General features: G+C 46.6%; 1 protein-coding gene across 12 annotated transcripts in view; it reads right to left on the bottom strand.

The window, feature by feature from the left end:
* The window catches only part of LOC112215327 (receptor-type tyrosine-protein phosphatase mu-like), a 333,484-nt gene that overhangs the window by 142,819 nt on the left and 166,906 nt on the right, over positions 1–23,759 (bottom strand). For all 12 annotated transcript variants that reach the window (XM_042298786.1, XM_042298787.1, XM_042298789.1 and 9 more), the window contains exons 8-11: positions 6,245–6,553; positions 5,016–5,125; positions 1,474–1,675; positions 729–831 (exon numbers count right to left, since the gene is read on the bottom strand). In XM_042298786.1, the coding sequence (XP_042154720.1) occupies positions 729–831; positions 1,474–1,675; positions 5,016–5,125; positions 6,245–6,553 (724 nt within the window). The remainder of the gene's footprint in view (positions 1–728; positions 832–1,473; positions 1,676–5,015; positions 5,126–6,244; positions 6,554–23,759) is intronic.

The raw sequence follows: 23,759 nt of genomic DNA, 5'->3' as shown, positions 1-23,759 counted from the left end.
ACCCAGCTGCCAGAATATCTGCAGTCTGCAGTGCACAGACATGCACACGCACGTACACGTATGTGTGTCTCTCTCTCTCTTACACACATTTAGTGCCAGACAATTTACAGCCGTAGGTTTCATGGAGAGCTCGTCGGCAGCACTAGCGGCAGCAGCAAATGAGGGAAGGCTAACATAGCCGGGGTGTGGGAACCCTGCCATTGCTGTTATTCATTTCTCTCTCTACCATCCATTCCAAGGAGAATTTTTTTAAATGGCTCGAATCGCCATTTGTGCTCCCGAGCAAGCATATTGCATATTTCTCATCTGTCCTGTTTATTTACAGTGGTGTGCAAATCAAAGGAGAGACACCCTTGACGACAATCTGTGCTTCCAGATGTACCTGGCAACATAAAAGTGGAAGGAAGGGGGGGGTTCGTCTTTGGAGTCTGAGAAAAAGCTTTGTTCTTATCTTCAAAAGATATAGTGCTGCTCAGATCAAATGCCCACATGAAGATGTGATGCATTGTAAAAACCCCTATAAAAACCCAAGTGTGGATAAAAACACTCTCTTGGCAAGGCAATTACAATCAATTAGGTCAGAGGGAGGCCGAAGCGGTTGGCAGCGAAGGGAATTTGTGGGGTGAACAGCATTGTGGGAACGAGAGGAGAGGAAAATGGGGTCGGGAGTGAGGGCAGGGTGTTAAATTGGTGTGTGTGTGTGTGTATGTACGTATGAAAGGGCCTACCTGACAGGGGCTCCTCGGCTCTGGGCAGGCTTCAGCAGGACGGTGACCGTGCTGTCTGTCTGGTTCAGGGGAGTCTCCTGGTCATAGCCTGGCATCAACGGAGCTGTGGGAGAGGGGGGGCACAGGAAAGGGTGACTCAGAGATAGATAGAGGACTCATCATGGATATATCCCATTTTAGCATGAGAGGCTTCCACTGTGATTCTGCCATTTCATAATAGTCAAAGTAGTCAACTGGGTTGTAACCTCAATGGCGCTGCCCATGATGTCATAGATACAAAACAAAAAAAAGTCCTCTATCTCTATGGGGTGACTCGAAACTGACCGACAGACAGAGACCGACAGACAGAGACCGACAGACAGAGGCCGACAGACAGAGACCGACAGCCCGAGACCGACAGCCCGAGACCGACAGACCGACAGCCCAACCGAGACAGACCGACAGCCCGACCGAGACAGACCGACAGCCCGACCGAGACAGACCGACAGCCCGACCGAGACAGACCGACAGCCCGACATGAGACAGACAGACGACACGCAGACCGACAGACGACACACAGCCCGACAGACGACACATAACCGCGAGTACACAGTTCACACAAACATAGACAGAGATCGAAAAATATACACAAATGTAGATAAACACAGACACCAGGAACACAAACTGTATTACTGAGTATGTCCTGGAGGATTTTGGGCACTACAGCACAGATTGTATGTTGATCCTGATCATTGTTTCTCCTCACCTGAGATCTTGGTGGTGAACTGGGTGATGATGGGGGTTCCAAAGCCCTTGACGGTGCTGGCCCGGATGGTGAATGAGTAGGTGGAACCGGGGTAGAGACCCACAAACATGTGGAATGTCTCATTGCTGAATTTGAACACCCTACCACTCTGGTTGGTCAGGTCAAACTCCGTGTCGAAGGAGCTGAGGGCCTTGTAGGAGATCTGAGGATGGACACACAACCTAGATTAGATGGCTGGAGAGGACAAGCTTATATCAACAGTTTCAAAAGTAGGTTCAGGCTTGCTATGGTTAGTTTTGGTGTATAGTAAGGATTATGGTGTACCATTAGCCAGAATATCATAGCTGTAATACACAAAAAAATATTATGAAAGAGTTGCAGCACAAAGTTAGAGTAGTATGCAGAGCCTGGTATCTGATAGGCAAACTAGGCCTGAACTTTCCATAGAAACAGCATTCAAGTCTGTTGTTTTATTCAAATCATTCCCCCTGCTTTATTCAAATCGCCCCCCGCTTCCTCTAGAGTAGGAGAATGGAGGCCTAGGGATTTCTTTCTGAAAGGGAGAGCAGTGGAGCGTCGCGTGTACCCTCCTCCTTCCTCCTCCTCTCCTTCATATAACTTTATCAGCTCGCTCTTGAAAAGCTTAATTTAAATAAATCATTTGGTCTCTCCTAATGGAAAGCCTCCTTTATTATTCTGTTCTGATTCCCAATTAAGGGGCACAATGGGGAGTGTTGCAGTGCGGTGGCGACCATTTGTATCCGTCAGGTGTGGAATGCTGCTGCTCAGGGCTCTGCTGGGCCATTAGTCTATATCAGGAGGGAGGGAGGAACGCATCTGGAGCCTTTCAAAAGGCTATTCAAGTTAGCGTTGATCGCTTTTCACATATCGCTCACACACACACACACACACGGCTGTCAAAGTAGTTTTTGTGGGGGTGGGGGGTGTTTTGTGTGTGGAGAGTAGGGGCTTGCATTAGGGTTAGGGGTCAGCTGTGGTTGGACGGCTATGAATTCAGGCTGTGCATATTCAAACAATGAACCAGCACTGCGTTTCCCCAACCAAGAGAAATTACAATAAAGATCTCAACTCTGAACAAAAAGCTGTTTTGGAGAGAGAGAGAGAGAGAGAGAGATGGAGTCAAAAGGCTGAAGAGCACATGAGACGAGCTGAATGCCAACGAATGACAGTAATAATGGGGTTGAGTCCATCAGAGTCTAATGAGGCAGTACAAAAATTAACTTTTGATTTGTCCATTCTTTCAACCGGATCGCAGCCCAGAGTCAGCTCGAGATGACAGAATATAATTTAATTATGAGCATATCTGACAGCTTAATTGGAGAATTTTTGCACAAATTCAGGTCTAGCACAATGGCTCTTCTTAACGCAATAAAACCCTATTTTCGTCTTATTGTGTGGGGAGCTGAAGGACACGTCAAACGCAAGGCAAATGCTGCGATAGGAGAAACACGTTGAACTAGAGTAGCCTATAAACATGTACAGTGCTGTTTTATGTACAGTGCTGTTTCATGTACAGTGCTGTTTCATGTACAGTGCTGTTTCATGTACAGTGCTGTTTTATGTACAGTGCTGTTTCATGTACAGTGCTGTTTCATGTACAGTGCTGTTTCATGTACAGTGCTGTTTCATGTACAGTGCTTTCCACCAATTATTTTATGTACAGTGCTTTCCACCAACTGTTTTATGTACAAATGTGGATAACAGGAAACCACACAGCTATATGATCTTTTCAGGTAGGTTGTGTAAACGTTGGAGAGGGCCAGATGTTTCCGTCTTGACATCGCAGTGTTGTTGATGAGGGGTATTTTAAGACTGCAATCTTCTATATAAATAGTGGATGATGTTAGACAGATTAAGTGCAGCATGGTCCACCGTCTAACTCGAAGGTATGCCCCACGCTCCTATGACAACAATACTCAAGTACTGTGTGCCTCCAGTTTCTATTCCATCACTATGCCAGAAGCTTGACGATCAACTCTATAGTTGTATTTCAACAGTGTTAGCTACAAATCAGTGGAGGCTGCTGAGGATAGGACGGCTCATAATTATAGCTGGAATGGAGCAACTGGAGTGCTGGGGTGGGGAGGGATGGGTTGGGTTAGGCTGAGCAGGGGCATGGCTGGGGTGGGGCAAGGCTGGGGTTGGGCAAGGCTGGGGTGGGGCAATGCTGGGGTGGGGCAAGGCTGGGGTGGGGCAATGCTGGGGTGGGGCAATGCTGGGGTGGGTTGGGTTGGGTTGGCTGAGGCTGGGCAAGGCTGGGGTTGGGCAAGGCTGGGGTTGGGCAAGGCTGGGGTTGGGCAAGGCTGGGGTGGGGCAAGGCTGGGGTGGGGCAAGGCTGGGGTGGGTTGGGCAAGGCTGGGGCGGGGCAAGGCTGGGGCGGGGCATGGCTGGGGCGGGGCATGGCTGGGCAAGGCTGGGGGCGGGGCAAGGCTGGGGCGGGGCAAGGCTGGGGCGGGGAAAGGCTGGGGCGGGGAAAGGCTGGGGCGGGTTGGTTGGGCAAGGCTGGGGCGGTGGTTGGGTTGGTTGGGCAAGGCTGGGGCGGGGCATGGCTGGGGCGGGGCATGGCTGGGGCGGGGCATGGCTGGGGCGGGGCATGGCTGGGGCGGGGCAATGCTGGGGTGGGTTGGGTTGGCTGAGGCTGGGCAAGGCTGGGGTTGGGCAAGGCTGGGGTGGGGCAAGGCTGGGGTGGGGCAAGGCTGGGATGGGGCAAGGCTGGGATGGGGCAAGGCTGGGGCGGGGCGGGGCATGGCTGGGGCGGGGCATGGCTGGGGCGGGGCAAGGCTGGGGCGGGGCAAGGCTGGGTTGGGTTGGTTGGGCAAGGCTGGGGCGGGGCATGGCTGGGGCGGGGCATGGCTGGGGCGGGGCATGGCTGGGGCGGGGCAATGCTGGGGCGGGTTGGGTTGGGTTGGCTGAGGCTGGGCAAGGCTGGGGTTGGGCAAGGCTGGGGTTGGGCAAGGCTGGGGTTGGGCAAGGCTGGGGTTGGGCAAGGCTGGGGTTGGGCAAGGCTGGGGTTGGGCAAGGCTGGGGTGGGGCAAGGCTGGGGTTGGGCAAGGCTGGGGTGGGGCAAGGCTGGGGTGGGGCAAGGCTGGGATGGGGCAAGGCTGGGATGGGGCAAGGCTGGGGCGGGGCATGGCTGGGGCGGGGCATGGCTGGGGCGGGGCAAGGCTGGAGGCTGGTGCAGGGCAAGGCTGGGGCGGGGCAAGGCTGGGTTGGGTTGGTTGGGCAAGGCTGGGGCGGGGTTGGGTTGGTTGGGCAAGGCTGGGGCGGGGCATGGCTGGGGCGGGGCATGGCTGGGGCGGGGCATGCTGTCGGAGGGGGTTCAGTGGGTAATAGATTGTGTTAACAGACCTTAAGGTTATTAGGTTGGGTTTATTCGATAATGGAAGCCGTCCGGCTCCTGCCAGACCAGATGGATGTGTGTTGGAGGGAAGAGGGAGAGAGAGAAAAAGGGAGAGGAAGAAAGACAGAAAGGTGGGCCCAGATGGGCGGCTGGGCTTAGCAGTTTCCCCAGATGATCTTACCTCATACTGCTTAATGATCCCGTAGGTCTGGACAGGCTCGCTCCATCGCAGGGCGATCTTCTCCTCGTAGGTGCTCCCCTGGATGGACTGGAGTGGCACAGCGCCAGGCACTTAGGTGGACAGGGAATAGGGGGAAATAGAGTGACTTTATCATGAATGGCTGGGGGCGGGGGGGTCATGGTCATGCAGTTCTATTCGTTCTCCCTGACCCCAGTGAGGTCCTGAAACAGTACGGTACATTTAGTCAAACTGGATGTTTTGCCATTGTCTCTTTCAACTTCTTCAATGACCTAAAAGTTATGAGAAAACATCATGGTTTACAGTATGGCTGGGAGGTACACAGTGCTGGGTGCTCACATTGTAAATTACATCGGAAGGAAAACCAACTAGCATTAGGGTCAAGACCCGCTACATGTACAACTCGCTGGCAAAACAGTTCAATAAAAGGAAAGCACGCCGTTCCATTTTCTTACCCATAAGAGGGTCAAAGGTTTCATGTTTCTAGCAAATAAATAAATAAAAAGCTATTCAACTTAAATCACATACTATACCTATGTGGAAAAGTTCTACTTGTTATCAGGAAGATAAATTCAATCGAGATCCTTTGAACGTTTAATATCACTTTGAATAGCGGCGTGAGATTGTCATTTACAAATGGCCTTTGAAGAAACCAATTAAAAGGAAACACGCAGAAGTAGGTGTATGTATCAAAGGAGGGCGACGTAAGTGCTTTCAAATGACTACTGTATCTGGCACTTATTGAAACACGTGCCCTCATGCTTTCATGTTCTCTGTTAGGCCCCGATGATGGCCTTGAAAAGCTGAATGTTGGACGTTTTGGCAGGACAGAGTTGGGGTCAATTCTATTTCATTTAAAAAATATCTATACATTTAATATTTTATAAACAATACAAAACATACACATGCAAATGACAACATCATACAAAACAATGAAATCACACCTGCCAGACCCACTATCGCACACACTCATCTCCAGTGACCGCATTACTTTCCACTACATGGCCCGAAACTGCACTTTCTTGTTTATCTCCATAGCCAAAACACTTTCACTATTTAAATAATAAATCATTTGATTTTTCCATTGGGTTAATGACGGCGGTTTGATTGATTTCCAAGATGCGCGATGAGATGAGAATTGTCCAGCCCATCGTGTATTTCACTACTATCCAATTAATATGCTATTCTAGAACAGAACCTCGCCCACTTACCATCTTCGTCGGTCAGCACGTCCACGTCCATGCTCTCCTTGATGCCTTCGGGGTTCCTCAGCACCAGTTTGACGCTGACGTTGGTGTAGGGTGACAGGTTCCGGATGGTGTGCTGCGGCGCCAGGCTCAAGGTGTCGTAGCACACCTCCTCGCGGGTCTCCTCCTTGTCGTCTGCCTGGTAGCGGTACTCGACAGTCAGATTGTAACTGTGGCAACGGGTCACGTTGTAGCCGAAGGGCTCCCAGCGCACTGTGATCTGCTTGGACTTGATGTCCACCACCTCCAGTCTTTGGGGGCCATGCATGGGGTCTGTAGCGAGGGGGACAAGTGAGGGGGGAGAAAATGTGTCTATCATAAAGATAACATTAACACTAATGTATAAAAGCATTGATATCATTTCATATATTCCAAGATTTTCCAAAAATATGTTTTTCCTTCCTCTTCAATATAGCGTTTTGATATCAACAGGCAAAGAATGTTGGCAAGCACTAAATCCTGAGTCCTTCAAACAGTTGCAACATCCCAATCCCCCTACCTACCCATATTTTTCCCCTGCTGTGGCTCTGTGTAAACCACTTTGCCTCCTGGGTCTGACTTGGAACAGTAATGGGCCTAGGGCTGATCCTTGAGATACCCTCACTGACTGGGAATAGTAACGATCCCAAACCTGATCTTTGTGGTACCCCCACTCTTACAGGTAATGGTAACGGTCCCAATACTGATCCTTGTGGCACCCCCACTCTGACAGGGAATGGTAATGGTCTTGAAGATATTAAACCAAGGCCTCATACCTTTTATAAGGGTTAATAAATTGTGTTATAATAAACTAAGGTCTCCTCTCAGGAGACCTGTGTGTGTGTTAACACCTGTTTTGAGGGTTGTGCCCTTCAGACACTATCAGAAGGCAGAAACCGCCTTCACTCATACTCCTCCTGTCTGGGCCCCACCGTAGCTGTCTGATGTTCTGAGAATATGACTGGTTGTCTGAGAACACAAGGCTTGCGCATGCCTGATGAAAACAGCCACCTGTCAGAAGATGCTTAGACTCGTTCACCTTGTTATGACCCTATAATTGTGATTACATTTTTGGTCAAACCCACTTCTGAGCTTTTAATTGCTGACAATATGGTTGCTGCTGTCAGGGGGAGGTTAGATTTATTAAAATGTTGCCAGGGAAAGTCAGGCAAGGGGGACTGGGGAGGCTATATGAGTTACAGGATGTCTTAGATACTTTGCAGAACCTGGGGAGAGCCATCATGTACTGTACTCTGTACTAGAGGTGAACCGATTAATCTGAATGGACGATTAATTAGGGCCGATTTCAAGTTTTCATAATCGGAAATCGGTATTTTTGGACACAGATTTGGCTGTTTTTTAAAATATTTTTTTACATCTTTATTTCATCTTTATTTAACTAGGCAAGTCAGTTAAGAACACATTCTTATTTTCAATGACGGCCTAGGAACGGTGGGTTAACTGCTTCGTTCAGGGGCAGGACGACAGATTTTTACATTGTCAGCTCGGGGGATTCAATCTTGCAACCTTACAGTTAACTAGTCCAACGCTCCTACCACCTGATTACATTGCACTCCACGAGGAGTCTGCCTGTTACGTGAATGCAGTAAGCCAAGGTAAGTTGCTAGCTAGCATTAAACTTATCTTATAAAAAACAATCGATCAATCAGTCATAATCACTAGTTAACTACACATGGTTGTTGATATTACTAGTTTATCTAGCGTGTCCTACGTTGCATATAGTTGATGCGGTGCGTATCGTTGCTCCAATGTGAACCTAACCATAAACATCAATGCCTTTCTTAAAATCAATACACAGAAGTATATATTTTCAAACCTGCATATTTAGCTAAAATAAATCCAAGTTAGCAGGCAACATTAACCAGGTGAAATTGTGTCACTCCTCTTGCGTTCATTGCACGCAGAGTCAGTATATATGCAACAGTTTGGGCCGCCTAATTTGCCAGAATTTTACGTAATTATGACATAACATTGAAGGTTGTGCAATGTAGAGTTATGGATGCCACCCGTTAGATAAAATACGGAATGGTTCCGTATTTCACTGAAAGAATAAATATCTTGTTTTCGAGATGACAGTTTCCGGATTCGACCATATTAATGACCTAAGGCTCGTATTTCTGTGTGTTATCATGTTATAACTAAGTCTATGATTTGATAGTGCAGTCAAACTGAGCGATGGTAGGCAGCAGCTGGCTCGTAAGCATTCATTCAAACAGCACTTTTGTGTGTTTGCCAGCAGCTATTTATGACTTCAAGCCTATCAACTCCCGAGATTAGGCTGGTGTAACCGATGTGAAATGGCTAGCTAGTTAGCGGGGTGCGCGCTAATAGCGTTTCAAACATCACTCGCTCTGAGACATTGGAGTTGTTGTTCCCCTTGCTCTGCATGGGTAACGCTGCTTCGAGGGTGGCTGTTGTCGTTATGTTCCTGGTTCGAGCCCAGGTAGGAGCGAGGAGAGGGACGGAAGCTATACTGTTACACTGGCAATACTAAAGTGCCTATAAGAACATCCAAAAGTCAAAGGTATATGAAATACAAATGGTATAGAGAGGAATAGTCCTATAATTCCTATAATAATAACTACAACCTAAAACTTCTTACCTGGTAATATTGAAGACTCATGTTAAAAGCAACCACCAGCTTTCATATGTTCTCATGTTCTGAGCAATGGTTTTAAACGTTAGCTTTCTTACATGGCACATATTGCACTTTTACTTTCTTCTCCAACACTTTGTTTTTGCATTATTTAAACCAAATTGAACATGTTTCATTATTTATTTGAGGCTAAATTGATTTTATTGATGTATTAAATTAAGTTAAAATAAGTGTTCACTCAGTATTGTTGTAATTGTCATTATTACAAATAAAAAATAAATAAATAAATATATATTTTTTTAAATCGGCGTTGAAAAATCAATCGGTCGACCTCTAATCTGTACCAACTTCTGCCTATTACTAAAGGAACATTTTAAAACTTAAACAAAGAGTCTGTGTTTCCTTTCTACTACTATATACATTTGAGAATTATATAGAACTGATCATCTGTTGAAGACATTGACCAACAGCCTCAACACTGATCCTTGTGGTACCCCTTTCTGTCCAGACAGCCACCCCAGGCTTTCTGCCCATCAGGTCTATTAAGACAGCCATGGCTCCTGCTCTACTCTCTCCCACGTGAGGAAGGGGCAGACAAACAGCACTGTAATAGGATCAACTTCCAACCCGGCATCAATTTAGCACTCTCACACTAGTTAGAATTACATTGGCTATGCTTCTTTTCCACCAGGGGAGCAACAAGATAGGCAATTTGGTTAGCCTGGATAAACTGATGAGGAGACCAAGCTCCAATTCAAGCAAGATGGAAAAATTAAGGGGGGCAAACCCATTTGACTGCACTTTTCTAATCCTCTCCATGTTCACATAATCTGTGACAAAGGTTAGGTCAGAGATAAAACCCTGGGAGGTTTAATGCCAGAGCAACAATGACAGAAAAGGATGACCAGTGTTTTAACATTTCCACTTTCTGCTGATGTTGAGAGGACATCTTGAGAAAACATGCAGCTCACGGACAGGTTTATAGCAATATCCATGTAAGTATAGAGCCCATTTTGTTTATCTATATTTCTATTCTGAGCACGAGGGAGTCGAAATTAAAACAAGGGGGCACAGAGCACATTTTAATTAGTCTCATAATAAAGCTCTTGTGAAGGCGTTTAACAGTCAGAAATCAGATTCTGATGCGCCAGTCACTCGAACTCCTTACATTTATGACATTAAAATCACTCAAAATCGGAATATTTCCGCACTTCCAGAAATGTCTCCAGAAGTCATCAACTTGTAAATCTAGCTGAATCCAACAGTGCAGCCAACTACTGTACAAGCATCACAGAGATAAATCAGACAAAATAGATGGATTAAAGGATATCTAAATGCTTAGACTCACTTTTACAGTATCAAATTAAACTGTATTGGTTGCATACACATACTTAGCAGAAGTTATTGCGATGGTGGTGGAATGCTTATATTCCTAGCTCCAACAGTTCAGTAACATCTAACCATACATGTGACTATAAAAAAATATACTAATGGAATTAGGAAATGTTTGAATATTAGTACGGAATATACATGTATGTATATGATGGGATGTATAACCACCATCGATAAGAGACATTACTGTGCAGCCGTATTCATCGACCTGGCCAAGGCTTTCGACTCTGTCAATCACCACATCCTCATCGGCCGACTCGATAGCCTTGATTTCTCAAATGATTGCCTCGCCTGGTTCACCAACTACTTCTCCGATAGAGTTCAGTGTGTCAAATCGGAGGGCCTGTTGTCCGGGCCTCTGGCAGTCTCTATGGGGGTGCCACAGGGTTCAATTCTTGGACCGACTCTCTTCTCTGTATACATCAATGATGTCGCTCTTGCTGCTGGTGAGTCTCTGATCCACCTCTACGCAGACGACACCATTCTGTATACCTCTGGCCTTCTTTGGACACTGTGTTAACAACCCTCCAGACAAGCTTCAATGCTATACAGCTCTCCTTCCGTGGCCTCCAACTGCTCTTAAATACAAGTAAAATTAAATGCATTCTTTCAACCGATCACTGCCGGCACCTGCCCACCCGTCCAGCATCACTACTTGGGACGGTTCTGACTTAGAATATGTGGACAACTACAAATACCTAGGTGTCTGGTTAGACTGTAAACTCTCCTTCCAGACTTACATCAAACATCTCCAATCCAAAGTTAAATCTAGAATTGGCTTCCTATTTCGCAACAAAGCATCCTTCACTCACGCTGCCAAACATACCCTCGTAAAACTGACCATCCTACTGATCCTCGACTTCGGCGATGACATCTACAAAATAGCCTCCAATACCCTACTCAATAAATTGGATGCAGTCTATCACAGTGCCATCTGTTTTGTCACCAAAGCCCCATATACTACCCACCACTGCAACCTGTACGCTCTCGTTGGCTGGCCCTCGCTTCATACTCGTCGCCAAACCCACTGGCTCCAGGTCATCTACAAGACCCTGCTAGGTAAAGTCCCCCCTTATCTCAGCTCACTGGTCACCATAGCAGCACCCACCTGTAGCACGCGCTCCAGCAGGTATATCTCTCTGGTCACCCCCAAAACCAATTCCTCCTTTGGCCGCCTCTCCTTCCAGTTCTCTGCTGCCAATGACTGGAAGGAACTACAAAAATCTCTGAAACTGGAACCACTTATCTCCCTCACTAGCTTTAAGCACCAGCTGTCAGAGCAGCTCACAGATTACTGCACCTGTACATCGCCCATCTATAATTTAGCCCAAACAACTACCTCTCTCCCTACTGTATTTATTTATTTTGCTCCGTTGCACCCCATTATTTCTATTTCTACTTTGCATATTCTTCCACTGCAAATCTACCATTCCAGTGTTTTACTTGCTATATTGTATTTACTTCGCCACCATGGCCTTTTTTTGCCTTTACCTCCCTTATCTCACCTCATTTGCTCACATTGTACATAGACTAATTTTTCTATTGTATTATTGACTGTATGTTTGTTTTACTCCATGTGTAACTCTGTTGTTGTATGTGTCGAACTGCTTTGCTTTATCTTGGCCAGGTCGCAATTGTAAATGAGAACTTGTTCTCAACTTGCCTACCTGGTTAAATAAAAATTTTAAAAATAGACATTATGGACAGTATATGGATAGAACATGTAGGATAGAATAGTATAAGTACAGCAATAGTTAAATAGGCTAGGCCTTGACTAGAATACAGTAAATACATATGAAGTGTGTAAAACAGTACGCAAATATTAAAATGACCAGTGTTCCATGACTATGTACAAAGGGCAGCAGTCTCTAAGGTGCAGGGTTGAGTACCGGGTGGCAGCCGGCTAGTGACTAAAGTTCAGGGCAGAGTACTGGGCGGAGGCGGACTTGTGGTGACTATTTAACAGTCTGATGGCCTTGAGATAGAAACTGTTTATCAGCCTCTCGGTCCCAGCTTTGATGCACCTTGCCTTCTAGATGGTAGCAGGGCGAACAGGCCGTGGCTCAGGTGGCTGAGTTCCTTGATGATCTTCCTGGCCTTCCTGTGACACCGGGGGCTGTAGATGTGCGGGAGGGCAGGCAGTGTGCTCCCGGTGATGCGATGGGCAGACTGCGCCACCCTCTGGAGAGCCTTGCGGTTGCGGGCGATGTAGTTGCTGTACCATGCGGTGATACAGCCCCACAGGATGTTCTCAATGGTGCATCTGTAGACGTTTGTGAGGGGTCTTCGGGGCAAAGACAAATTTCTTCAGGTTGAAGAGGCGCTGTTGCACCTTCGTCACCACACTGTCTGTGTAGACGGACAATTTCAAAATGTCAGTGATGTGTAGGCTGAGGAACCCCCCCCATGTTTGTAGTCAGGCCTACCACCATTGTGTTGTCTGTAAAAGTTGATGATTGAGTTGGACACGTGCATGGGTGAACATCGGTGAACAGGGAGTACAGGAGGGGGCCTGGGCACGCACCATTGTGTTGAGGATCAGCGAAGTGGAGATGTTGTTGCCTAGCTTCACCACCTGGTGGTGGCCCATCAGGAAGTCCAGGACAAAGTTGCACAGGGCAGGGTTCAGACCCAGGGCCCAGAGCTTAGAGGGTACTATGGTCTCGAAGGCTGAGCTCTAGTCAAGGAACAGCATAGGTATTCCTCTTGTCCAGATGGGACAGGGCAGTGTGCAGTACGATGGTGATTGTGTCATTCGTGGATCTATTGGGGCAGGATGCAAACTGCTTAACACAAAATCAAAATAACAAATAATTTAACAGCAGTTGTAAAATAACAAGCGAGGTTATATACAGGGGGTACCGGTACAGAGTCAATGTGCAGGCGCACCGGTTAGTCGAGGTAAGATGTACATGTAGGTAGAGTTAAAGTGACTATGCATAGATTATAAACAGAGAGTAGCAGCAGCGTAAAAGAGGGGTCTGGGTAGGCCTTTGATAAGCTGTTCAGGAGTCTTATGGCTTGGGGGTAGAAGCTGTTAAGAAGCCTTTTGAACCTAGACTTGGTGCTCCGTCACTGCTTGCCGTGCGGTAGCAGAGAGAACAGTCTATGACTAGGGTGCCATTTAGGTGTGCCAATTCACCTAAACAAAAAGGAGGGTAAAAGGAGGATCAGTGGATTATTTTCCAAGAATACAGACATAAGCTAGCAGAGAACCTCTATTAATTTTCTTAAACACAGGGTGCTGTGTTGTAGAAAAGTGTGACGGTGATATACTGTAAGAGGAATGTGAGATCCCTGTGCTATAAGGATAAAGAGGACTCTGGCTGGCCTCCCACCCAGAGCCATTTGAGAGAGAGAGAGAGAACAAGTTAGTGGAAGTTAGTGGAATTAGAGTATGATAGCTAAGGAGACAGAGAATTCTGGCGTTTGATTGCAAATATGAAGACTTAGTCAAAAAAGAGGACACACAGAAAGCTGCTGTTTAAAACACCCATCTCCGGATTACATCTTCAAACTAAGGGTAACCATGGCCTCCGTGACAGAGGGAGAAGCGTCCATCCATGAATACGGGTAAGAGAGTCTAGCTAGCTACATTTTCAGATGTTACACGTTTTTAATTTTGTCAAATTCGTTTGAATTTCAAGTTCAAGTGTACTGTTAGCTAGCTAGCTAACATTACCTGTATGATGTGTGTAGTAATATTATTGATATCTCAGAGCCATTTGCATTGCTAGTTATAGCCTAATGTCAGCTAGCTAACATTGAACCTGGTTGGTTAGCTAACTGCACATTTACGAACACACCCGTAGTATAAGCCAGCCTTTACTCTTTAAATCTTTAAAGAGATGGGTGGGGCTAAAGCTTAAGAGGGTGTGAAAGATGCTGAATGGGTGTAGACAAAGGGCTCTTCAGTTGGCACCAAAATATTCAAGGGCCATTTTCTCAAACGTGAAGTTACAAGTGTATAAACTTTCAAAGCAGAATTACTTTCCTATTGTTCCTCAACTGTGGTGTATGATATACCATTTTCTAGCTCTGAGTCTCCACTGATGCTGCGAAACATTAAACCGTCAGTCGGAGGAGGGAAGAGTACAATGGAAATTGGATCTCGCTGCAGACGAGTGCTTACTGTTTTCTTTCTGTTTTGATTGCGCATAGAAAGCACAATGTTGAATACTTGAAAGCATACTTGGAGCACTTTGGTAAAATACCCTTGAAAAGCGTGAGAGCAAAAATAAAATTGGGTATGTTTAATTTCAAAAGGACGTCTTGTTCCATTTCGCATAATAATGAATAAGATAAAGACTAACAGTGGTGGTGACAGAGGAACAACAGTAGGATCAATCAGAAAACAGAACAGGATAAAACCATTCTGTCTCCACGGCCCACGAGATGATGTGACAGGCTGTGAATGAGTGGCAGAGGAGAATAAAAGGAGAAGAGCTGTAATTGAGTGACTGAGGGGTGGAGGGAGGGAGAATATCTTCACAGGAGATCAGGAGGGCTATGGCATTTTCAGAAGCAAACATAATAATGTACAGTTCATGCCATATCCATAACCGTAAAGATAAATCTTAATCAAATAGAGGGAGAGAGCGCAAGGAGAAAGTGTGAGTGAGAGAGAGAGAGACCAAGCAATGGGGGGGAGAGAAAGGAGGGGGAAAGAGAGAGAGAAGAAAGAGCCAAGAAAAAGAAGAGCAGACAGAGTAGATAGAAAGAATAAGAGAAAGCGATAAACTCAGAGATTGAGAAATAGCTAAGAAAGAAACGGATTGACAAAACGGAGTGGGAGTTGGACAGATAGTTGAGAGGGAGAAAAAGAGGGCAAGGCATCTTACCCCCTAACATAAATCAATAACTCCAGCAGACCAGATACCTGGGAATGCATTACTAGTCAACGAGAGCTGTGTACACTACCCTTATGTCCAGACCACAGCAATAACTTAGCCCCTTCACAATTCCCAGAGCATCGAACAGACGGCGGGAAAACAAGAACACATGTTGACCTATAGGATGACCCCTGACCTGGGGAAGAAAGAGAGAACGATAGATCCAAGATAGACAGTGAACACAGAGAGAGACAGAAGCTGCGTTTGAATACCCATACTAACATACTGTATACTATATACTATTAGTTAATTTTTAGTATACTGTAATCGAATTGTATCCTTTCAGTTGAGCGTACTAGCTCTTCGCCTGTCTACAGGAAGTTGATGCTGTTGCTATGCAACCTCTTGCTAGCAACACAAATTACTAGCTAGACATTTTACAACTTCGGGTATATTCTTAAATTCAATCTGGATTGCCAGAGTGCTCAGAGTGCGCTGAGAGCTTCGTAAATTCAGAGCGTTGTCAGATTGTCCGTTTGTAAATTCGGAGTGTTTCGCTTTCGGTGCACACACTGGACACTCGGGCTGAGGTGATTCGAGCATTCTGACCTTACAACGGCAGTCAAGCTCCCAAGCTAACGTTGGCTAGCTACTTCCTGATACAAATGACAGAATACCTCACTCTGACCATTTTACTCACCCCAGAGCTGGTTAGAGCATGTTATCCAGAGCGCTGGTGACTAACTGTGCTGCTGGCAACAATTTAGTTAAGCTTTTATGCCCGGCGTTTACTGACACGGTCATATTCAACGGGTGTTGAGTGATCGTAAATTCAGTTATTCTGTGCTCTGGTACACTCAGACAAGAGTGTACCAGAGACAAATGACTCCAATACCTCTGAAATTGGAGTAATGTTAGATAGCCAGAGGGAATTTATGAATGCACTCGAATGTCCATTGAGAACGCACAACGACTATACCACTTAGCTAAGCTAAGAATGACGGGGCTAATTAGTCAATATATGTTGGGTAGTTAGTTAGATAGCATATAGTTAATATACTGGCAAGTTTGATGTATTAGTAGCCAACTAAGTTAAGCGTTAGCGAGCTGACATACCGGTACATACTGCTGTAATGATATGCTATGTGGTTCGTAAGGATAGCGTAGCTAATAAATTGTCAGCCAACATAACATGTAAGGTAACTTATTTGAAAAGTCATTACTTTGTTACATTGCCCAACATTTTATTAACATTTGTCATAATTACTTAACTTCTTTGGGACTGGGGGGCAGTATTGAGTAGCTTGGATAAAAAGGTGCCCGAGTAAACTGCCTGCTCTCAGCCATAAAAGCTAGAATATGCATATAATTAGTAGATTTGGAAGGAAAACACTCTGAAGTTTCTATAACTGTTTGAATGATGTATGTGATTGTAACAGAACTCATATGGCAGACAAAAACCTGAGAGAAAATCCAACCAGGAAGTGGGAAATCTGAGGTTTGTAGTTTTTCAAGTCATTGCCTATCGAATATACAGTGTCTATGGGGTCATATTGCACTTCCTAAGGCTTCCACTAGATGTCAACAGTCTTTAGAACCTTGTTTGAGGCTTCTATTGTGAAGTGTGGCGAATGAGAGCTGTTTGAGTAAGGGGTCTGCCAGAGTGGCATGAGCTGATCATGCGCACACACGTGAGAGCGACCTGTGTTCCATTGCATTTCTGAAGACAAAGGAATTCTCCGGTTGGAACATTATTGAAGATTTATGATAAAAACATCCTAAAGATTGATTCTATACTTGATTCTATTCTTTTTTACTTTTCGTCTGGACCTAGTGATCGCGCCTCATGAATTTGGATTACTGGTCTAAACGCGCAAACAAAAAGGAGGTATTTGGACATAAATGATGGACTTTATCGAACAAAACAAACATTTATTATGAAACTGGGATTCCTGGGAGTGCATTCTGATGAAGATAATCAAAAGTAAGTGAATATTTAGAATGCTATTTCTGACTTCTGTTGACTCCACAACATGGCGGATATCTGTATGGTTTGTTTTTGTGTCTGACCGCTGCATGGTGTGCTTTTTCCGTAAAGTTTTTTTAAACTCTGACACAGTGGTTGCATTAAGTAGAAGTGGATCTAAAATTCCATGCATAACACTTGTATCTTTGCTATCATCCCACATATCCCAGAGAAGTTAAAGCAATGAATTTGTATCCACTCTCGGACTTCGGCTGCATATTTTCCGCCATTTTCTTCAAATCTGAAAATGTGAAGCCACGCCCATTTTCTGAAGATTTGCATTATGGGCCCTAAAAACACTGCAATGAAATATTGTCAAATACTTCATATTTATTTCATATTTAGTACGGCATAAGGGAACTTTGGCATACTAACTATATCCATACTATGCCCAATAAGGTTACTATATACTCAATTTAAGTCACAAATAGTGAGGTTAGTAGGAGTATTCGAACACAGCTAGTATCTTTCTATTGAAACCCAGCAGAGAAAGGGCCTATAAGGACGCAGATGTTCAAATTCAAATATTATTTTATCGGGACAAAGTCTTGACGTGCGTTTCTCCTCTAGAGGCCATCTCCAGGATGTTGTGATGCACACACATGCCACACAAACGCGTGTCATCTCAGCCAGACAGCGCACCCAATCAACTGAACTCCTTCCCTCCCTACACCTCCTCCCCCATTGCCCGATATCATCTCTTCAGTGTCCCTCTTCCCCTGAGAAGACGTTTGCCATTCAAACTTCACAAGCACCTTCCTTTCACACAATGCACCCACCCAACAGTCTGGCTGGATACCTGGAATTCATTTTTAACACATTGATTTTCCCACTTCCAACCCCCCCTTCCCTCCATTTCTCCACCCCCCTTCCTCCCACTGCCTTGTAATTAATGGAGACACAGTCAAAAGACTTAACAACCTTATCGATTAACCACGCTGCAGAAAAAAAACTCCCACCAGACAAATCACGGTTTATTTACGCAGATAATCTGTTGCTGGATATATGTGTGTGTGTGTGTGTGTGTTGCTTATGAAGCAGAGGGACAGTAGAAAGTAGTACGGATGCTGCTATGCTGTTGATGGTGGGTAAACAAATAGCCCAGTGGCCAGACTGCATGCAGAGAGAGATAAGGAGGGCCAACTTCTCCATGGCCACCAATCAAAGACCAAGACTGGGGGAGGGGGACTGAGATCAAAAATCACACACACATGCAAGCAAACCTGCAGACACATACACCTCCATTCAAAATATGCATGAAGCCACACCAATATATGAAAGCATGCACACACACCGTCTGACCACTGCCGATAACGCTCTCTCGCTGTCTGTGTGTATTGAACCACAAGCTCTTTTCTTCAAGTCGCCTTTAATCGCAGTGAGAATGGTCCGGTTCAGTGTTATCAAGGCCGGACAAAAGGATTGAGGGTGATGAACACATCGCAGGGCCACAGTAAATCTTCTAGATACAGTGGAAGAAAAAAACCTGTGCTCGCTCAGAGAAAGAGAAATGCATCAATAGCTGGCGCAATTTCCACAAAACAACTGCTCCATCAAAGACCTGCTCCTTCAAAGACGCACCCCGTTAAAAGGAAAAAAATCTCACACCGCCTCCTTGTCAAATGACATATACACTTGTGGTGCTCAGACAACAGGTCTAGGCCCTCCCTCCCCTCTATTTGTGGGGAGAACTACTGAGGCTGTGCTCAGTGTGTAAACAGTTGCTGGACTGCTAAACGCACAGGGAAGTAATGGCTGGCTGGGCAGAGAACTCGAATTAGCCGCCGTCTTCGGGAAGCGATACGCGTTTTGACACCATATATGCCAGAGAAACCTGAGGAAAAATAAGAGGGGGGGGACATGTCATGGCTGAACGAGCGAGAGCAAGAGAGAATAGAGGGGAGAGGGGTGGTAGTGGTGGGAAAGCATTGAAGCGCAAGCCACTCAGTGGATATTAACCAGGAATGTTGTGTGAGGGGGGGTTTTCTTAAACATATACTAACTTGTATGTTTGAGAATGGCTGCAAGGTGTGTGTGTGTGTGTGTGTGTGTGTGTGTGTGTGTGTGTGTGAATAGGATGGGTGATTTAAAGACAGTATCTCTTTCCCACAGGACGCAGACAAAGGTTGTTAACACGAAGGGCCTTAACCGTCCTCTCCAATCACCAGATATAATAGCCAAATAGCTTAGAGAGCCAGAGCTCAACGAGCCCTCTGATACACCTCAGTCATAGAATCACACAAAATGGCGGGTCAGGGGCCAAGGTTTCTCTTTGAAGGAGAAGATGGATGAAGCCTATTACCCTGGCCTTAAGCCTCCAGGTAGGGATATATTTGAATGGCAAGCCTGTCATAAATCCCAGAGATGGAAGATCCGAAGAAGAGGGAGAGAAAAGGAGGAGGGGAGGACGGTCATTTGCATTCCCCTTGCCTGCCAAACTGGGAGGGGAGGACACCACGTAAAGGCTTGGCAATGGGGCTCAAGACAGATTGTGACAAGACACCAATAACTAAGAGATGAGTGTCTGTCTGTGGCAGGGCTTGCCGACCAATACCGTCACACCAGTTGCTATGGGAATTAGCCTCAGAGATTCATATTTTGCATCAGCTTGGGTGTTTCAGTGGTCGAGCAACGATGCTGCCAGAGAATTGATATTCATCGTATTTTGGGGTCGGTAGGATCTTTGGCCTTACTCCCCACTCCTAACAGTATAATATATACACACACACACACAGTTTGTTTTGTTGACATTTAGATGTCAACTATTAACAGCTTTTTTTCTTTCCCCTTCTCCTGCCCAGGCTTGACACTTGACATTTAAATATAGCGCTTCCCAATTATTAGCATGTCATTGACCTATGCTAATAAGTCGCGGGCTAACCCCTGTTGTACAAGTAGATAACAATTAACCATGATGGGGCTAAAACATGGCCACTGCCAAAGTGCTACGAGGCATGTCACAATTATTCCATTGAAAAACAACAACGCCTGAATAAAGTGTGTAAGCCAGAGAAAAATATCTGCAGTGGAATATAGCATGGTGTAGCTAGCATGGTGTAGCTAGCATGGTGTAGCTAGCATGGTGAAGCTAGCATGGTGAAGCTAGCATGGTGAAGCTAGCATGGTGAAGCTAGCATGGTGAAGCTAGCATGGTGAAGCTAGCATGGTGTAGCGTAGTGCATCTTTCTACCTGAGCTCCCCTATGGTGTGGGCAGTGATATGGAGAAGCAGGCCTCTCGCCATGCACTAAGTGCTCTGGGAAGGAGAATAAAAGGTATTAGTCCCAGATGGGAGGGAACAAATTGTCTGTGGCAGCCACACTCCTACCCTGTCGGGAAGGGGGGGGGGAGCGAGAGGGGCAAGCCGATTCCAGTGAGCAGGAGAGGCAGCCCATTCACCATGAATGCAGACTTCAAGCCTTGACTCAAATGACTTCCTCAATTCTTTGGGATTTTGGTATATGTGAACCGCCAAACACGTCAAATGTCAACAACTATCTGCGTCGATAGATAGACTTAAAACTATTCACATGGATTAACTTCAGTACTTTCTTACCACTGGTGAGTAAACTTCTGTTTGTCTCCCCTCAGGAGGTCTTCATGGCTGTTCTGTTACAACACAGGGGGAAAATACCGACTGGGTTTGATTGACAGCGGTCTTCTTTTTCACACCCGCCGAGATGTATGACACACTATCAGAGCACTTGCACAGACACACGACACGCATTCTCACGGGTGCGTTTGAGCATTCCGGTGGCTTAACTCCAGCGCAGGCGAGCGGAGAAGGAAATGAGGAGACGTCACGGATTCTTCCCAAGGATACCAGAGAAACAGCTGCTATCACACTGTGTGTGTACGGAGGGCTTTTCAGCAGAAAAATGGGCTCAGAATCAAATCAGAGACAACAATAATAAACAATAAAACAAGTGTTCTGCTTGAAAGTGCGTTTCATGCTGGTGTCGGGAGTACCTCTGTCCTGATCCCGCTGTCACTCATCTCTATTACTGCGCTGTTCACTTCACAGTAGCTCGCCGAGCCGACATGTGCACACACACACACACACACACGCGCACAGAAACTACACACGCGCACAAAAACTACACTAGTTTATTATTTTTTGAAAACCCTTGAAAAAGAGCGAGAGAGCTAGACGGAAGTAGAGAGAGAAGGATTCAACAATATCAACACAGCCATCTGGGTAATGGTACTAGGCATTCATCCTCATCAAAGCTTCAGAGTTGCTGGAAGCAGCCAATAATGATGGCTTTTTGACAACCGACAATCAAAACTAAATTACGCTCCCTGAATGCTTTTCCTGTATACTCCCTCCTCTCCTCCAATCGTCGTCCATTCATGGAGGCAGGAGGACACAGAGGCACATCTGCCACTAAAACCTCCAACCCCACTCTGTATGTACACCCCACGGTTTAGAGCCGCAATTGGTGGCTGTAATGAGGAGAGGAGTGTGTGTGCGTGTGTACTGCATAGCCTATGTGTCCATCATCCTTAGTGATGTCCGAGTCGACGCTATGTTGGTGGTGGGCGTCGGAGTGTGGCCGCAACACCTGCTGCTCCTTAAAAGCTCCAGACTCTGAGAAGAGGGAGGGGAAGTTTACGATTAACCAGGGGTGTACTCATTACAGAAACCATTTAAGAAGCTAACAGAGCAAAACAAGAGTTTCTATTGGACAAATGCAGGTAGGTCCCTCCCCGTTTCGTTCCATTTGATTCCGCTTAAACGTTTTGCAACATAAATCGGCAGAATGAATACACCCGAGATCAACATGTTGTAGTGGAACACATCCTCTTCTTACATCTACCTACATCGTCCCACTAAAGCATGTCAGTGTAACGCAACTCCACTAATTATTCATGTCAGTACATGTCACATTAACAACATGTCAAAGAGAAATACATTCATTCAAATTGACAACTCTAACTACCATGGTGTATCAAACAATATCCGTGTACTAAAGATAAAGCATCAGCTAAGATGGTGAAATAAATGTCTGAGTCAAAGGTAAAGCACACACCAGCTAGCATCCGTTCTCTGTCTTTCTGAATGAAGTGCAGCGACCGCTGATATGATGACGGACTAACAATCCACATGTAGAGACTGATCGAGGGATGAAGGAATAGATGGATGGCGAAGCGTCCTCTCCACTCAACCACTCTCCCTCTCCTCTCCGCCTGACACGGCTCCGCAGAGCGAGACAGGACATGTTTCAAATCTGTTCTCATCAGTAAGAGGCCATGTTTCCTGTAAAGGTCACACCCCTGGACTGGCAGAGCAGTGTGTGCGTGTATGTGTGTGTAGGGGGCTTGCTGATGGTCTTAAGATCTAAGCAGCTCCAGAGATGACGGTGACAGCATACACACACACACACTCCAGGGGGCGAACTCACTCCTACCAATCCTCCAAGGCAGAAAACCCCCAGCTTTCTCAATGGGCTGATGGTGATGGAAATGGATGGTGTGGCCAAGGACACACAGGCAACCACCAGGGTTACGGCTCTATTGTTGAACACAAATGTGTGGAGTCGCACGCACACACACTTTGGTGTGTCTTCATGCTGGCCAGTGATTAATGGGTGTGCCACGTGGTGGAGAAATTGTCTGTGTGTTGGAGGGCAGTAGGGGGCCTGCTGGGAGGGAGAGGGTGGGGGCAGTAGGGGGCCTGCTTGGAGGGAGAGGGTGGGGGGCAGTAGCGGGCCTGCTGAGAGGGAGGGTGGGGGGCAGTAGCGGGCCTGCTGAGAGGGAGAGGGTGGGGGGCAGTAGGGGGCCTGCTGAGAGTGAGAGGGTGGGGGGCAGTAGGGGGCCTGCTGAGAGGGAGAGGGTGGGGGGCAGTAGGGGGCCTGCTGAGAGGAGAGAGGGTGGGGGGCAGTAGAGGTCATGCTGGGAGGGAGAGGGTGAGGGGCAATAGGGAGGCTACTGAGAGGGAGAGGGTGGGGGCAGTAGGGGGCCTGCTGGGAGGTAGAGGGTGGGGACAGTAGGGAGGCTACTGGGAGGGAGAGGGTGGGGGGCAGTAGGGAGGCTACTGAGAGGGAGAGGGTGGGGGGGGCAGTAGGGGGCCTGCTGGGAGGGGAGAGTGTGGGGGCAGTAGGGGGCCTGCTGGGAAGGAGGGGGCAGTAGGGAGGCTGCAGGGAGGGGGAGGGCTGCAGGGAGGGATGGGGGCAGTAGGGACCATGCAGGGAAGGAGAGGGGGCAGTAGAGATCATGCAGGGAGGGAGAGGCCTCTGAGCCCAGGTCTTATCTGGTGCATCTGTGGCCAGGAGCTAGACGGCTCCTCAAAGACCTTGGCCCTGTTCTGGAGCCCCCTCGGGGAATCTTCACCTTCACACACACACACACACACACACACACACACACACACACACACACACACACACACACATTCTCCCGTGTGCACACAAGAATACAAATGTTTAATACTTTTCCAAGCTCGTATAAAATCGCTCCCACTCACTCACTCACTCACTCACTCACTCACTCACTCACTCACTCACTCACAGATGCAAACAAACACATTCACCAGACAGCCAAGCCAGAGGACAGCGTCCTACTGATGATAAGAATAGCTGCTGATGTATAATTGATTTGAGGGGTAATCCGTGATTGCACGCTCCTTATTGCC

The sequence above is a fragment of the Oncorhynchus tshawytscha genome, linkage group LG16, assembly GCF_018296145.1.
Source record: "Oncorhynchus tshawytscha isolate Ot180627B linkage group LG16, Otsh_v2.0, whole genome shotgun sequence".
NCBI classification, from domain to species: Eukaryota; Metazoa; Chordata; class Actinopteri; order Salmoniformes; family Salmonidae; genus Oncorhynchus; species Oncorhynchus tshawytscha.
This window is presented reverse-complemented; position numbering and strand designations above follow the sequence as displayed.